Here is a 17,422-nt window from a genome sequence, read left to right as displayed (position 1 = left end):
ACTGCCCTGTGCTCTTGGATCACTAAGTAGCACTAATAATGTCCAATCCTTTATCCCTGGCCAAGGCTTTAAGAATAGCTGAGTCATCAGTATGGTGTTAAAACACTTTGGACTGAATACTGGCTTTGGTTAAATTGTCTTTGAGAAGTTTCTTCTGTTTTAGAGCCTTCGCTGATACATTTAATTTGCCTCTAATTTGTGTAGGTTGTGTTCCTTTGCAGCTCCCAAAGGGACACAACCCACGCTATTTGACTTCTATCAATCTGGCAAGTGTTTCTCTTCCTTGACTTGATCTCTCTCCCCCTTGCTTAGTCATTCTGTGGCTACACTTTCCACTGAGGATGAGGTTTGGCACCCTCATCACTGTTTTCTTTAAGTTCTGCGTCACTGATACAAATTTCTAGTCTCATCTCATGGTCTTCATTAACCTCAAACTGTATCTTTAATAGTCTGATTATGCCTCTGGCTGTCTTGTCCTCTCCCTCAATTTTCCATCTCTGCAGGGATCAGTGTGTCTTTTCTTCCCTTCCTATCTAGAGCTCTCGAAACTCAACCATCATCCATTATTGCAGGTCTGCTTGAAATAAGGAGTCAAAAAACACTTTTTGATGCGGCTCTGTATTGTCGTGTTCAGGGAAAACAAAGGCAGCGAGAAGACTTAATGGCTTGCTGAAACCATGGTAACAGCACAAGTACACCCAAGGTGACATTATTGTGCTGCTAAAATAATACAAACGCATCTCAACAAGACTGGTGGTAACGTGTTGCCCCTAGCAACTACAAAAAGATAATCAATAACCAGAAGCTGTGAACATAAAGTGCTCTGTGCTGCGTTGGATGTTGTCTTATTTTAGCATTAACTCATTACAGCTCGTACCATCTTTATTTTGTAATGGTCATAAAGTTAGCTCAGCTACCTTTAAGTGAATCTGTATTCTACATGTTTCTATACGTTTTTGAAACATTTTTGTTAGAAGCTGAGTTTTCCATGTTACATTTAAACCTCTGTAGTATTTGTTAAGTGCCCCAAACTCTAAACTATATGACAATATCCAAAGAAGACAGCTGGTGAGACATTCAGACCCTTAAAAGGAAAGTGTTGGGCTTAAAGGAAAGTCTTAAAATCTCTAGTCAACAGACTATTAAGGATGGCACCAACCATCCTAAACACAGTGGCGTAGCCTTTCCTTGGTGAACAGCCGGAAGAGACAGAGGTTGTTGCTGAGCAACTGTCCCTTTGAAAGACCCAAAAGCATGTAGACACTTTACACTGTTGCCTTAAAAATGCTGCAGCATTACAATGTTCCCCTAACTAGAACTAAGAAGAGTTCGATGTATGACCTCTGCTGGTGACCAACAGAAACTGCAACATTGACAAAACGTCTTAACATGATTTCTGAAAGATTACAGCATACAATGATAGAGGACCTTAATCTAACAATGTGTTGTTGGCTTTTTATGGTTGGAAAAAAGTCATCACAGCTTAAATGCCCCCATCAGTATTTGTTTGAGATGGGAGCTTTAAAAGTCAGGAAGTCAAGAAGTTAACCACTCAACATTTATTACAGCCAGTATGTTGCTTTTTGACGTGCACTAAACAGGGCATTTAAAGTATAGTATGACAGTTGCCCTAACACCTCCAGAACCCTGAGGCATGCAAGACAGATTGTGGCTGACCTCTCCCACCTCGGACACAAACATTTGGAGTCACTGCCCTGCGGCTGCAATCCATAAAGACCAAAACCTCCTGCCAAAAGGGCCACGTCAACAAGAGCCGGAGGCCCCCCCACCAGGCCTTACACATCATATTAACTTACTATACAATGTGTAAAATAATGTACATCATTTTTTGGACTATTACCTCTTGGTCTTGTACATTGCATTGTACATATATTTATAATATCTGCCTATATATGCTTCTTAATGTGTATTTCTGTTTAATGTTTGTTATGTACTAAAACAAATTCCTTGTATGTATGTATGTGAAAACCTACTTCATACAACTGCTCTCTTACCTGTGAATCACCTGTCCCTGCTCTAATATGACTGTCCTTATGTTCTCAACACTGAGAATTTCCCCAGTTTGACCTAGAACAAAAATATAGATGTTAAAAACAATGATAGCTGGTACGTACATCACATGTATCACTACAGGAGCCACTGTTTTCACTTCAGTTTATTCAGTTACGCTGTCCATTTACAAAGGTTTATTTGTACATTCATGGCCATTATGAACAGTATAAAACCTTCTGGACATGCATGTCTTTACGTGTGAGTGTACAGTATGTTATATTTGATTAGTGCTATATTTACAATTCAATAAAACTGGTAAACGTAATACAAATATTACATGCAGGATACATTTATGAAAACCAAACAGCGCCTTTTCACAATGCATCACTTAGAAGATGTCATCCATCATTGGCCAGCAATGTCCCTCATTCAAAACAGCTCAAATAGACTTTTGGCCTTTTCTTTATATACACTACATAGGCCACAACTTTCAGCACTTTACTTTTTATTGATAATCCAACAAACATTTCAAGTACGACCAACTATTACAACTGTAATCTCCCATTCAAAAAGTCCTTAATTAATCCTCTGGAGGAGATCCCAACTACACGGCCAACCAATCCTATTTTGGAACTCTGAATTATTAAAAAGGACTTTTACATAAAACCTTTTCCAACATTTATTATCACTTCGTCTCTCTCTCTCTCTCTCTCTCTTCATAATGCTGCAAGGAACGTGGGGTGGAACCAAAACAGAAAAAAGGGATTTAAAAAAAACAGCAGCAATCGAACAAACAAAACAAAAAACAAAATAAAACAAAACACGGTGAGTCTGAAGGTTTGGGATGTGACATACCTTTTTCACCTGAGATTAGATTTCTTTGTAAAAAGAGCAGAAGATGAGTGAGACCAAGCGGCACTTCGAAAGGCTGAAACCACTGGTTCATGCTGACAGAATTTTGTACAAACATACATAAATGACATAGGGCTGTGTTGAGCCAGGTATCATTTGAAGGTTTTTGATACTGGTTACTAAGTTACTTCAGTACCATACTTTACAAAAACCTACATGATTTCAGGATTTTTAACAGTGAAAACCAGCAAACATTTCTGTACTAACGCACAACACAGACACCATTAGATCTGTGCTCGGAGAATGTAAGTTGTACACCCAGTCCTACAGACAACATATTTTGACCAGAAACCAGAACATAAAGATGATTGTTTGAGATGAGTGTTCCAATGCAGTCAGCCAAATTGAACAGTGTAAGGCAACTACAAAAAGGAAAACAAATAGTGCTTCGTTTAGTTTAAACGAATTGGCCATTTTGTCAAGATCAGTCAAAAAGGCGACATTGTCATTGCAAAAAAAACCTCACATGTATCTCTTGTCAGAGCAGCAGTACTTCAATAAGTATTCATGTTAAGAACAGATTGCAACATAAGCAACTACTCTCTACGGACTTGAATTTGTAGGGAAACTAAAAAGAGTTTAGTTTAGAGTCTAATTCTTATTTCTTCCCCGAGTAAAGCTTTAATAATGGATGATATTAGAGGCGATTTAAGAGCACTAATCTGCTAAGAAGTAATGCTACAATTTCTCCAAGTGGAAAGGTTATTTAAGGATTTTATATAGCTCAAACGTGGTCGTACACAACTAAATGATGACCGGTGCAGTGGCCAGATCTTACTATACAGTACAATGTGATGGCACCAACCACTGGTGCAAAATAACAAGACAAGACAACTTGTAGCTGTCAGTCCGTGAAGGATTCTTCACACGGACTGCAATACTTACCCACACTAAAGGGGAAGGACACGTCCTCTAATGCAGACATAAAAGTCAATACCATTAAAATTTCACCACTCAGTTGAATAATTTAGTAACAATTGTTCCCACTTTCTCTAAAATGTAAATAACACAACATATGTTATGAGATCAACACAAAACCACAACCTGTACCATTAAAAAAAAGACTAACAATGTGCAAGTCTGCATGGAAGCCTCCGCTCTGTAGAGATGAGTGGAGAAAAAGGCAAGTCTGTTGCATTTCCTGATAGGTATTCTTCTTCTTTTTTTTTTTCATGAGAACATTTAAATTGTTAAAGCAAGATCTCAGATACATACAGGCATGAGCATGTCATGTAACAGTGCAAGTGTTAAACATCCAGATCCTCATTCTCTCAAGCTAAAGTACAATGTGACAATAATTCAGCGTAGAGGTATGTCCCCTTCAACGAGCCAAAACTGAATAGCTGTCAGTGATTATGCGTTGATACTGTACAAGCGCTGTACATTAACTCTATGTTTATATAACAGTTAGGGTTCAGTAGAACATCTTTGAACTATCAGTAAGCAAAGGGTGGCTTTTATCTTCACACAGTTGTGCGAGTTTGTGTGAGCAGAGAGCATTACTGATTTATTTTGTGTGCAAGGCAAGGAGTGTGAACTTTTCCACGGCGCAAAAATAAGCAACAACGGCCTCTTTCATGTATGGCTTACTTGATATAGAACACCAGACAACATTAATAATCCTCTCAATTCACTGTGCAGGTAAGCTGCTGGTCATGGATCCTCCTCCTTCACTCAGCTTCCTCAGTGGAGTACGTCTTGTCATTTCAAAGAGGACGTCAGTACATCAGTGTTCATTTTAAGGTGGATTCTCCTCTAGAGAAAACTGTTGGACGTTTACTTTGTTGACACGAAATTCTCAAACTCAACTCAGCAGGATATATTTGAAGCTTGGTTTCAAAGTCTTCCCATGTTTGTGCATTGTACATTTACATAATTTCCTACAGAGCTTTTTCCTTCCGTATGGAGTACAAATATCACGCGACACCAAAATTTTACTTGATTCAGCATATTTGTTCTGTTGCTATTTAGAACTGCTAATAAAGGAATAATGCTATTAATACACCACCATGATCATATAAAATCTGTCGTAGTGTTCTCTTGGGAGTTTCTTTCATATCATTTCATTTTATGTGAATGTCTTACTGCTGCATCACTGCGATGTGACATGCCATATGCATTGCTACTTCTGCAGGAAGGTTCTTTGATCGAAACGTTTCATCAGCGAATCAGAGGTGCAACACAAGCTAATGCTGTAGTACAACGACCAATAACAACGTCTGATTGGTTCATCTCAGTCTTTCAGCGAAGAACTCTGAACAGTTTGCAGTGACTGTGACGCCAGAGTTCAATCCATCTATACTGGAACTACATCAGACTGTTCAACTGTCAGTCTGTCTCAGTGGCTACCCACAGGTAAGGGTGTGTGTGAGTGTGTGTGTCCGTCAGCACCAGGGTTCACGCTGGGCTCTGCCTCTGGCCAGACTGTCTGCTCTCTGCCAGGCACTGTTCATCAGGGCGAGGGCCTCACCGCAACGCTTCTGCACAGACTGATCCAATAGCTCTCTGTGGGGAAGGTCAACCTGTGTACACAGAGGACACACAAGAGGGCTTAACTAAGTAGACGGCCAGTGGATTTAAGATTCTGAATGTTGATATTTTGGGATAAATATTGCAATATTATTTATTTTTTTCCTTAAACCCCTGATTATAGTTTTGCATCCCACCTGGAAAATAGCCTTCCATGTGTTGTCTAACACCTCCAGCAGTCGATCTCTCTCCTCACAGCCGCTGAAGTACATGACCCATGGAGGAAGGAACTGTGTCCGATCTGCTGTAAACTCCTACACGTGGAGAAAGTGAAGGCCTACATTAAAAGAAAAACCTGAGCAAAAGCACATTCCTAAAACCTCAAGAGAGCTTAATAACATAACTTTTTGGCATATAGATCACACATAGATTAAAGTTGAAAATAAAATTATGTATTGGACTAATGCAGAAAAGAGTTAAACAGTTGGCCACTCACAATGACACAGTACTCCTTGTCAGCCTCCACACTGACAGCAGTGACATCACAGATATCAACGCTGCCGAGTGAACGGAAGAAGCTGGTCTGACAGTCCTGGTGGCAGGTTAGCAGCTTCCTGTCTGTCACCACCAGGCAACATGGGATACATGGAGTGGGCGCCACACCCTGAGGGATGACCTGCAGGTACAGTGGATACAGTTTATTTACACTTTGGTTACTTAAACAGAACTGACATAATCCATATTGACATTTTGCAAGAGAAGCCTATACAAGCAAAAACCTGGATGCAAACAATGAGCATCAGCTTCACTGATGAGTTCCCTGGTCTGAAGTTCAGATTAAACACAACAATGTGTGTGTGTTGTGTAATACCATCCCAAGAACAAGTGCTTTGTTTGCATGTTTTAATTTTTCTTTTCGGTAAATGCACATAATATTTTGTCTTAGAGCATGTACGGTCATGGTTGAATAGCTTTAGTTTGAAGACATTTTCAACAGACTGTGTTAACCTTATGTGTACTAATGCACATACAGACTGTGGGACACGGTGAATGCATTTTACAACTCCTTACCCCTTTGGAGACGGACTGGCACAGCAGCTGCATCCAGTCGGCCATGTCCTGCTCATTGTTGGCGCACAGCTCCAGTGGAGGCCGCTCTGTCAGGATGACCTGGAAGGCGTGAGGACGCTCTGTGCTGTTTGAGCGACGGCAGCCTCCACAGTGCTCTCCTCTGTCAAGAAATCAGGTTTTTGAGTTCACTGCTTTTGTAAAGTTAAAGGCCTCCACGGGTCAAACGTGTTCAGTCTAATAGACATTTTGAAGTGTGACAGCAGGAAAAACACGAGTGTAAAATATAAAATACACCTGAGGGAACAGAGCCATTGTCAATGTTATCAGTAACACCTGTGCTTTTCCTGCTATGACAAGTCACAACATCTTCTGGGAAAAAGGACAGACATTTAGAGCTTACCCCATAGTGACTGACAGCACAGGAGTCACATCAGTTCTTTCTGCGTACAGAAACAGAATCCCATTGCTGAAAGAAAAGAGAACAAATATTTATATTCAACATCTGATGCTTATGACACAGATATAATATTCTTTTATGTAACATTTATGCATTTATGCATCTGTAATGATGCCATTGTCAGGCTTCGACAGGCCACCAGTGGGACTTTTAGGTTCTTTGCCCAGTCTCATAAAAAGGATAAACACATAATAATTCAACATAATACTGTTACTGTTGCTATTATAATAATAAGCGAGTCCAATGCCAAAAAAGAGTCAACCTCTACCCCGTGTTTGATTTTATACACTGTGCTCTGCTGGACACATTGGCAGGAAACCTGCTGGACAGAGCTCAGCTTCTCGGGATGTTTGGCAAAAGCAGATGGTGAAGGAGCGAAAAGGAAATATCGCTTCCAATATTTATGTAATTTTCTGCTAAAAGTAAAGTGTGAAGTAGAGAAGTAAGTACTGGGGATAAAGTGATGGCACTCAAAACAGTTTTTCATGATTAAAATATTAGTTTTAAATGTGATACATTTTACAATAGGAAGTGACATGACGTGTATTTGTACATATCATGTCACTAGCACTTCAAGGAAAGAGACATTCAATGTGTGAATAGAAAATGTGTGAAGGTTAGTGTCAGTGGTGCAGTGTGACCAGACAATGTCCATTTACATATCATAGCCAGCTGAAAGTGCTACTGACATGTACAACCGGTTCATACCTGAGGACGAGGTAGCAGTTTTTCCACAGCTCTTTGCCCAGGTAGGTGGTTCCAGCCCGGTACTGCAGAGTTCCCTCCTTGGTGCTGGAAGGTGCTCCAGACTTTGGAGGGCCACCCTGGGTTGACAAAGTCATGTCCATGGGGTCCTCCCAGTGGACCAGTGAATACAGTTGTATAGACACTTCAGGTACCTGGAGAAACAGGCAAGCATTAGTTTAGCACTGCTTTAAAAGGCGGCCAAAGAACAGGAGAGTGGTAATATAAGGATGTATGGAGAGACTCCCAAGCGTATCTATGATTACTTAAATATCAAGATATCAAGTCTTCTGTTCTTTTACTGGAATTCACAGTAAAAAAAAATAAAAATAAAGACCTGATTTTGTAATTTTATCTTATGAATAATGGTTGATTAGTTACATGTATGATGAGACCTGTAATGAGCAGCTATTACAGTGTATGTGAAGTTTAACAAGTCTTTACCTCACACTGAGATTCCTGGGAGACAAACTTAGTGAGAGCCAGTTTTTCCATGGTAGCATCAGTCAGAACGGAGGGGTAAGGAGGCTCCCGACAACCCTTCACCATAGCTGACTTCAGAACAGACAGGAACCAGCTGTAAGCGAAGAAGGATGGATTGGATATGGTCAGAGGAAAGAGAGAGGAAAGCTCAAAATCAATACACAGAGTAGTTGAGATTTTGGAGGTTGTTGCCTCTTTGCACAAGGGAACAAAGGCGGTGGAATTTAATATGGGATGTTGTGATAGTTCAGCTAGTTTTTGTGTCTTATCTAGTATGGAGTCAGAAGCAAGAAACACGAGGCACAGATGTGCAGGTACACTCACACAGTCAGAGAGATATCAGCTGTGTCCAACAGGAACTTTCTTCGTCTGTTGGTACAAACCACCGTCACTGTCTGTTGGTCAAGGCCAACCTAAAAAGAAGAACGCATAACACGTGACATATCGGACCAAAAATCTAACTGTTAGCTGTCACATCACGCTTGTGTCTACGTGGTTCATAAACATGTCACAGATCATATTGAGGACAATGTAAAAGATACCTGAGATGACAATAACAAGACAAAATGAAAGGGCAGTCCAACACTTATGTTATGCGGGACACTTACTGAAAGATAGTCCAGCTCATTGTAGGAAACAGCTTCTTCTACTGTGTACGGCTTCTCTGCTGCACCTGAGGAAGACATTCAGTGAGCACATGTTCATCATTCGTGTTCTCTGTCTACAGAATAACCTTATTTAAATCTGTTCCCCTCTTCCCGGAACATTGTGTAGATCTAATGGAATAATTACAATTGTAGAAACATTATCCTCTAAATGTAAAGAACTTAAACACCATTGTTTGCGTCCACTGTGAAAAACAAACAAACAAAAAAAACATGTATTGTGACATCGTATGTTGATATGAGTATGTACCAAACTACGACTTGTACTATTCCACCCCTTTTTACCAAATAAGGCCAATGCTTGCAGGGTTTATAGGCACTTACCCTTCCTAAGCAGGTACATGTAACAGTCAGTCAGCAGCAGGTAAAGGGGCTGCAGGTCTCCCTCCATATGGCCTGTACTCATTCTCAGCATCTGAAATCATAAAGATAAATTTGGTCTAAAGTGTTGGCAACCTTCATATTTCTCAGCTTTTATAACAGCCTAATGCAATCTTTATTCATTTGATAGTTAGGCTAAGGGTTTCAGTGCAAAGTGTGAAAAGTAACTGGTTCTAACAACCAAAACCAGACAGATAAATTACTACAGCCTGAGTAAAAGCAGTTAGAAAGCAATTGGCAAAGTGACCCTTGCAACACTTAACTGAGCTTTGCAACATGTCACTGAGCAACAGTCTTGTGACCACTTCTTCAATGTCAAAATGAGTCGAACAAAACCAAAACTGGCTTAAAGATGCAGTCAAGATCCATGTCCTAGGTACACAAAACAACTTACCAAGGACATGGAAAATGACTTTTTTTCTTTTTTAAATAAACAATCTGCACACAGTGGTAACCATATTTCTAACAGGTTAATTCTCATGTTACTGTTTTAATTCTCGGCTTTACTTCAGTGTTTACTCATAAACTAGTTTTAACCTGCTCGCCTTGCTTTTCCATCTCTTCTCCCCACACACACATACACACCTACACCTTACTGCACATACAATGGCTCGCCCCGCCAATCTATGTATCTCTCTCTGTATCATACAGGAACTTCACTTATTTTGAAAGAATATCCAAAAAATGTACTCTTTCAAAACAATTATAGAATAGTGTGTCCATCTGTCTTTACCTTGAAGAGCTGCTCCTCGTTCTCTTTGAATACATGAATCATGAGAAGAAGCAAATGATTGTTGTCCACCCTGAAAGAGGGTGAATAATGAACAGCATTAGATCCATTTTAAAACAACATTACAGCAACAAACTAAGTTTGTAGAAACTTCTTACTTAAACTCTGCAGGATGAGAAATTTCAGAGGGACTGAGGTTCTCCTCTTGTAGTTCTACTGCTTCCTCAGTTAATGTATTCTTGTCTGTTTCATCTCCTCCTTCTGTGTCTACCTCCCCATTCTTTATTTCTGGTTTCTGTCCTGCTGCAGCTTTTGCCTCTTCTTTACTTTCAAGGCCACCTGGAAGAGTCTGTGACTGGCTATGCTCTGTAGAGTCATAGTGGCCACCACTCGCGGGAGTAGAGTCTGGACTGAAGGGGGTAAAGCAGCATGAGTCTGTAGACGTAGGAGAGGTCTGCAGGAAGTTGGGACTTGTGGCCAGAGGGGAAAGAGACATCTCTCCCGGGTTTCGGTCGGGTGGCTCGCCCCCTGAATCCTCTCGAAAGGGCTGCTGAGCAGGGGGCTCGGGGCCCTGGTCGCAGCCTTCGTTGTTTCCACCCTCCTCTGGGTGCTCCCAGGGTTCCTCCCTATCCAGAGACCCATTGAGGCGGTCCATGACGTCACGGAGCGGTTGGCCCACAGTGTCCATGGAGGTGTCAGTCATCTCTGGGAGCCGTAGGAGACCATCTATTCCGTCCTCATCCCCTTCCTCTACCACCTCTGATCCCACCCTGCTTCTCCTCAACTCTGTCTCATCATCCAGATGAATTACGGTGCCGTTTAACGAATCCACATCCTCCGAGCTCAGGAGGTTGTTGTCCATTTCCATGTGCTCGGAAGAGACCGAGTTATGGATGCTGCTGCTAGAATCTGTGGAGCCCTTCCCTCTTCGCTTCTTTGCAGGTTTCCTTCGTCTGGCCATCCTGGAGGACCAGAGAGGTTAATCTCAATGTGATTAACAAAATGAATGTGAGCCTCCAAAACAGAAACCAAAGCTGCAGCTACTGTACCTGATGACCTCCAACTCATTGCTGGCGTTCTCTACGTCATCTCCAGTGGAGGCGGCATGGTGGCGGCTGGCTACATGAACCGGCGTGACGTCGGCCGAGGTGTTGGTGGTGTTGGTGTCCGAGTCCTCGTTGAAGGGGTTGTGCCTTGAGGTGGGGCTGTGTGGAGAAAGATGAGCCGCCACCTTCACCTTGACAGTGCCGGTAGAAAGAACCACTGTGTCGCTGATGACTGTCTGGGGATCAGAGCCACTGGATCGTGGGCAGCTGGCCTGGTCCGTCAGGTCACCCTCTGACATAAAAATAAAACAAGAGTTAAAATAAAAAGCATAAGTCACCCATATTTGGTTCTATATATAAGAAATACACTGAATTGTTTGGCAGTCTCATTGGTAAGTTGAGTGGTTAACCTGATAATTATTTTTTACAGTATTACAGTTATTTAAATTCATAGAAGATGTTTCTGTTTTGTTTATGTTTTATTTAAGTTGACCAATGAGACAATTTTACAAACTTTGTGTATTTCTCCATCAGCTTTGCACACAAATAAATGTTAGGCTGCAGTGCTGTTTGGAGTTCTTTGGCGGGGTCAGAGAGGCACAAAACATGATGCAGAAGACATCAAGTGGGACATACGGCAGCAGCAGCTTTCTTTGCAGCGGCACAGGCCTAAGTCAAACATTACTTCTGCAGCTAGAGAAGGGTCATACTCAACAAATATTTAAATAATACTGATAGCGGGAATTAGCATTTTTTGTATGTTGGGATTCATCATGAGAGGACAGAACATGATTTATTTTTCAAATAAAGATTTATGACCATTAAATTGATAGTTAAACATTAGACAACAGGTGCTCTAATAATATACAGCTATTTGTACTCACGCTACAGTTGAGCTGGACCTAGGCCAGTGCCACGTATCACACAGGAAGAGACGACATCACATAAACACAATACACCAAACGAACAGATAACACAATGTAATGGAGACAGACTGGACGAGGTGAGTACCAGTGGCATCAGGCATTTATCTTCCTGTGGTAAATAATAAAAGGCAGAGTGAGTGTTAGGATCCTTTCCCAGAGGAGTTACACATGCAGTACATGACAGAGGACAGACCAGTGTAGCTCCCCCTGCCCCAACACTGAATTCCCCAATGAACCAAAGCACTGTGCTCCTTTCTCAAACCTACCTGTCAACTTACTGTGATCATTTATTTCTTTATTAAAGCATTTATGACAAGTCTGTGGTCTAATATCAGTTTGAAAATGTTGAAAGCCTAACAGGAAATGAAAATGACCTTCTCCTAGAATGCTAAATGTAGAGGTTTGTTTGATAAAATAATCTACTTGCTTTCTATTCAATGCTGACCAAATGCAGTTACACAGTAATCATTGTCTTCATGTGCCACACAACTTTAGACCCAAAAACACATGCCTTCAGACTGAATCCATTCGCAGGAGTCGAGCACTGTTTACTTACTAACATGTATCATTAATGGCAAAAATAGCCCGCATGCAATAAGCACAAACTGTGAAATGGCCATGCCAGATAGGAAGAAGGAGGGAGGGAGGGGGGGAAGGGAGGGAAGGATGGAAAGACGGGAAGAGGAGGGGTTGACCAATGTCCCACCTTCCCAGTCTACACTTGGCAATGACTGCAACACGGGGAAGATGTCACCGAAATCATAATCTAAAAAAAGGAGGGATAACATTCAACATTAGAGAACGATGGAGTGGAGAGAGGAGATTGAGACACAGAAACAGAAAAATAACATGACATGGTATTTATGAAATAACACAACTTATAGGGGGAGAAAAAACAGACAAATGGGAACTAAAACAGGAAAACTGACTCAGTACTTCGTGGAGAGTGATGGGGAAAGCATTCACGAAAGTGCTGCAATCACCCTGGTGAAAACATTCTGTAACCATGAGCCACGGCACGCCAAGTGATCCATTTGATAAAAAGCACTTTGGTATCCCTGAGTCACGAGTCTACAAAAATCAATCCCACTTCTGCTTTAACATGCCATTAGCTTGACATCACTGTATGAATTTGTGCATGGGTGTGAACTTGCACTCCAGCGGCGTCTGATCGTATCATAAACCCAAAAATAAAAAGCTGCCATTCAACAAGAGTCACATCCATAGTTTCCAGATTAGGGACATTTTTAAGACATAGTGACACATAGAACTGAAACTAGATATTTATGGGGCTAATTTTAAGTGGAAACAGACAACTTATTAACTTTTTCCCCCTTTTACGAAAGACCAGATCACTTTCTGTTTCCTCGGAGTCTAGCTCTATGAATAAATGATCAACAACACTTCGGACATAAGAGAGAAGAAAGAAGCATGTTCACTGAAATTGTCACAATTTTATATTGAATTTGGGAACAGACAAAAGCTAACCTGATGTTTTATTGCTTTGCACAAACAAGTTGCTAAAGTAAAGTGTTGGCGCTGCTGTGGAGGTGGGAGGAGGATTAATGTTAGAGGAAAATATTAGGAAACAGACACAGCATTACACTGTGTAATCAACATTTTCTTTATATTGATAAACTAAAAGCAAAAGTTGTCTATTTCCACTTTAAAGGGGAGCAACTAACCAAAGATGATTTAGAATTCAGACTCACTGCATCAGCAGGTACCCGATATTAAAGCATCAGGACTTCCCAGGACAGCCCTACTGCTTACCTTCACTGGAGGGGGCTATGGCGCTGTCATCCCACTCCAAGTTGGTGGAAGTGAGGGAGGTGAAGGAGTGTAAGGACAAGCTGTCTGAGCTGGGCAGCCTTTCCTCAAAGTCCAGCAGATTGTGGGGTTTGTAGTATTCTGGCATGTAAGGGGCCACGTCCAGATAGGGCACATCCTGAATCAGCAGGACCAAACAGAAAAGTTACAGACATTCTGCTAACTTTTAGGAGCTGAATTTCTCTTAATGTTACGATTAAATATGTGCGAACCAGCTCCAGATCAAAACGGATGAACTCCAGGCCAGACACCAGTGTGAGGAAGAGTGTGAGGTGGTCATGACTGCAGACCAGTGCGTTCCTAGCAGGGAGAAGAAAAGTCACAGATAATTACTTACCACAAAAGCATATTCATTGCGTCTCTGACATAACAAAAACAGAGAGTAATTCCTAAAAAATGCAATATAACTTCCACTTGCTACATGGCATCATTTGTAAATTCAGGAAAGATCTAAGAACAGATCAGATGACCTACTTGAAATAATACTTCTGCAGTAATGCTTGGTTCTCCTGGAAGAGGCGTAGATAGCTCTCTAAAGAGCTCTCACTCAATGCCAGGTACAACCATGCACGACCTGCACAGGAAAGAGACGAGATCTTTTATATGCATTTAGCCCACTGAATGTTGAACTTTTAAACCCCTGTACAGTGTGTGTGAGTGTGTTCGACTGCGTGAAAGAGATGTCTCACTTCGACCAAGGTTGGTTGCGATGTGCTGAAGCTCATCTATCTGTCGGACAGCCTCTCTCCTAGTGAAGTGAAGGACCAGGACCCAGTAGCCTGAGGAGATGTCCTGCAGCCTGTGATGTGTGATGTGTGGAAAACAGTAACAACATAACATCACATTCATGAGGCCTCATGACGATTAAAAACAAAACAAGTTACTGTTTGCACTATGCACCTTCACTCTTTCCCGTATGCAATCTACTTAAGCCTCTTACCCGTACAGCAGAGCATGATCGAGGTGTTCACAGAGTCGCTGCAGGACCCGGTCGTGATTTCGAATGGCTGGAGTCTCATCTTCACAGGCCGCAAAGTAACTCTGCAACTGTAGAGACAGACATGGTTTCTCTGCTGTTTGTTTAGCTGGGGAGGGGAAAATTTTTACTCCAATTCCAGTTACTACTATTTCTCTTTTAAAGAACTGATTATATTTCAATTATCACACAAGACAGACACTTTTGATACCAAGAGGATATTTATTAAACTGGTTGGATTCATTTGGACTGGCTGGTTTAGGTTCATGATCTGGAGAGGAAGGTTTTTTATTATTTATGTTGCATATACCTGAAACCAGCTGCAATTTAACACTGTGGCTGCACTTTACTGTTTTAGCAGAGCACCTCGACTAGGCTATTAACCAAGACTGTTCAGCCAGTGTTGCATGTTGAATCGCTCTCAAGGAAGCTGGTGAAAGAGCTTTCAGAAATATGCAATGAAGACGATATTTTCCTTGGTTTGGCTCTGTACTTACATAGTGGATTTAAAACAGAACAATAGCTACAGTATGAGCAATGATCCCACAGTCCAACAAACAATCAGAGAAACTAAGGAATTTAGTGCCACACAGTGGAATGTTGCTGACCTAAATCCATCTGTGCATGTGTTTCACTGCTGTGACCCCGGCGTGCAGGTGCTCCTACTTAGATTGCACTTTTCCTGCTGAAGACCAGACTGAAGGCAAAAAAACCCACAAGACAAGAGCACCACCAGCCACGATACCTACTGAGGTCTGTGGGTCGGAGAAGTATTTTTGGTCTCATTAACTTGGTGGACGATGTGTTAAAAAGGCAATGACTTCTACATTGTTCACCTGATGTCGATGTAGTTAAAACCAAATGTGCCACTTTTATCTTTATAGTTACTGAATTATTTCAAATCCAATAAAAACAAAACAAACAACAAAAATACTCTTATAGGATTGGAATCATATACATAACTTTTACATTTCTACTGACATGTACAAAGCTCAGCGTCAGATGCAGGCAGCCTTACTGAAAGGAAACATTTGTATATGCAGATCATGACAAATGTGTTTTCCTGTGGTCCACCGTACGGTGACCTGCAGAACCCTTCTGAACTGTATTCAAACACTGGGACACGATCGACTCAAATGGAGATCAGAGTGGCTTTGAGGACTGCTCCCTAAAGAAACAAAATGCATATCCTGTGACTATCTTCACACAACTAACCAATGTTTGCCTGAGGTACACACTGTGAAACATGAGGCATGTGACTAAACACTTTCATGGGTGTTTGAAAATGTGTACAAAGGGGGGCTTAATGAAGTAAGACACAGTAATGGACTCACTGCATTAAACAAGGCAGGATGGGGCTTTTCTAATGCAATGATCTGATTATGGTACTGGTAGACTCGTAATGGGATGTAACTGAGCTGGAGCCCGTGCAGAATAAAAAAAGTCAAACACACATGTGAATGTACAAACGTGGGAGGAAAAGGGAGGAAGGAGATGCAATGCTGTCTGTCAGGTTATGAGAAAGGTGATTTCACAACATCGGGCACTTTTGGACCAAAAACAACAAAAAAAAAAAACTTAAATATTTCATAAGTTAAGTGGAAATGAGGAGCAAACACATGTTGGCTAACCCTTATGTTGCAAATGCGGTATGGTTGCAGGTGTGTTTACAACACATGCGGCGGTGAGCAAACACAGAGAGGGGGGGGGCACTATTGTTTACCATGGTCAAAAAGAAACAAAACAATGAAAAGCTGATGAAATAAGAAATTGTAGGGCATAGTTCATGTGTTATCTGTCAGTGAGGCCCTTCATGACAGCGAGCTGACTTCAAAGTTGCCCTCTTTGGCAGACAAAAGATGACCTGACGTTAGCTTCACTATAAACTTAGATTATCTAGATTTAAACTGTGCCGAGCAAACGGGAAGCGCTTACCTTCTTCACAGACAGAGAGATGTTTTCCAGTATGCGGTCCTTCACTTTCAGCTGATCCATCCCTGGTGTGTTGGCAGCCCACACAGACTGTCAGCTGACTCCTCTTGTTTTTTGCTCAAGCTAACGCCGCCCGTCTCAGCTAGCTAGCTACCATTATGTTGCCTTTTAAGCTCGGTCTGCTGCCAAACTAAAGAAACAGCTCCGGCTGTCGGTTGTAAACATTGAATATGACACCACAGCTAGTTCACAGCCAGCATACTCTAAGCATAACAAGCAGCACGATATGGATCCGGTTAGCCGAGTACTGTTTGCTTAGCTTCGCGTTAGCTGGAGCCACTGGACTTTTTTCAAACGGCACCGAGGCTGAGGGTGGACAACAACTTTTCTCCTACCATTGATAACTTTTGTCAGTCATACTCTCCGTTTCATTACTCTGGTTAGCTACAGGATCCCTTTTAGCGTATTCGCCTATGTAGCCAATTGCATCAAAGTCATGTGCTGCTACTAAACCTCAGTGATCTGAGCATTGGCTGAGCAGCAGCAGCTGTGCAGGCACAGGGTGACGTCACTACGAGGCTCAGTGCGCCTCACTGACGTGTGGGGGAGCCACAACATGACAATTTATTTAAAGTGTGTTTGCTCAAACACAAAACACCATACAGTTATGACATGATTCAGAAGTACCACAACTAACTTATGAATTCCGCACACCTCTAAGACTGCATGTTTTAACTCATCTTAAATAAGTTTGTTTTTCACTGATTTTACTCAATGCACATCATGT

The 17,422-nt window shown here is 41.5% G+C and overlaps 1 protein-coding gene across 2 annotated transcripts; it reads right to left on the bottom strand.

The window, feature by feature from the left end:
- Positions 1–2,159: 2,159 nt before the first annotated feature.
- On the bottom strand, positions 2,160–17,225 carry plekhm2 (pleckstrin homology domain containing, family M (with RUN domain) member 2). 2 transcript variants are annotated; one of them, XM_010741156.3, is made up of 20 exons: positions 16,639–17,225; positions 14,668–14,774; positions 14,417–14,526; positions 14,202–14,301; positions 13,940–14,027; positions 13,671–13,845; positions 12,604–12,663; positions 10,975–11,263; positions 10,084–10,887; positions 9,929–9,998; positions 9,139–9,229; positions 8,758–8,822; positions 8,474–8,562; positions 8,111–8,243; positions 7,631–7,821; positions 6,866–6,931; positions 6,466–6,625; positions 5,891–6,070; positions 5,592–5,708; positions 2,160–5,447 (listed from the first exon to the last, which is right to left on the bottom strand). In XM_010741156.3, exons 1-20 carry the CDS (start codon positions 16,696–16,698, stop codon positions 5,310–5,312), a joined length of 3,093 nt encoding a protein of 1,030 aa, XP_010739458.3. In that variant the 5' UTR covers positions 16,699–17,225; the 3' UTR covers positions 2,160–5,309. The 2 variants fall into 2 exon arrangements, with proteins under 2 accessions (XP_010739458.3, XP_010739459.3); XM_010741157.3 differs by lacking the exon at positions 12,604–12,663.
- Positions 17,226–17,422: the final 197 nt, after the last annotated feature.

This window comes from Larimichthys crocea, chromosome XV, assembly GCF_000972845.2.
Source record: "Larimichthys crocea isolate SSNF chromosome XV, L_crocea_2.0, whole genome shotgun sequence".
Classification (NCBI taxonomy): domain Eukaryota; kingdom Metazoa; phylum Chordata; class Actinopteri; family Sciaenidae; genus Larimichthys; species Larimichthys crocea.
This window is presented reverse-complemented; position numbering and strand designations above follow the sequence as displayed.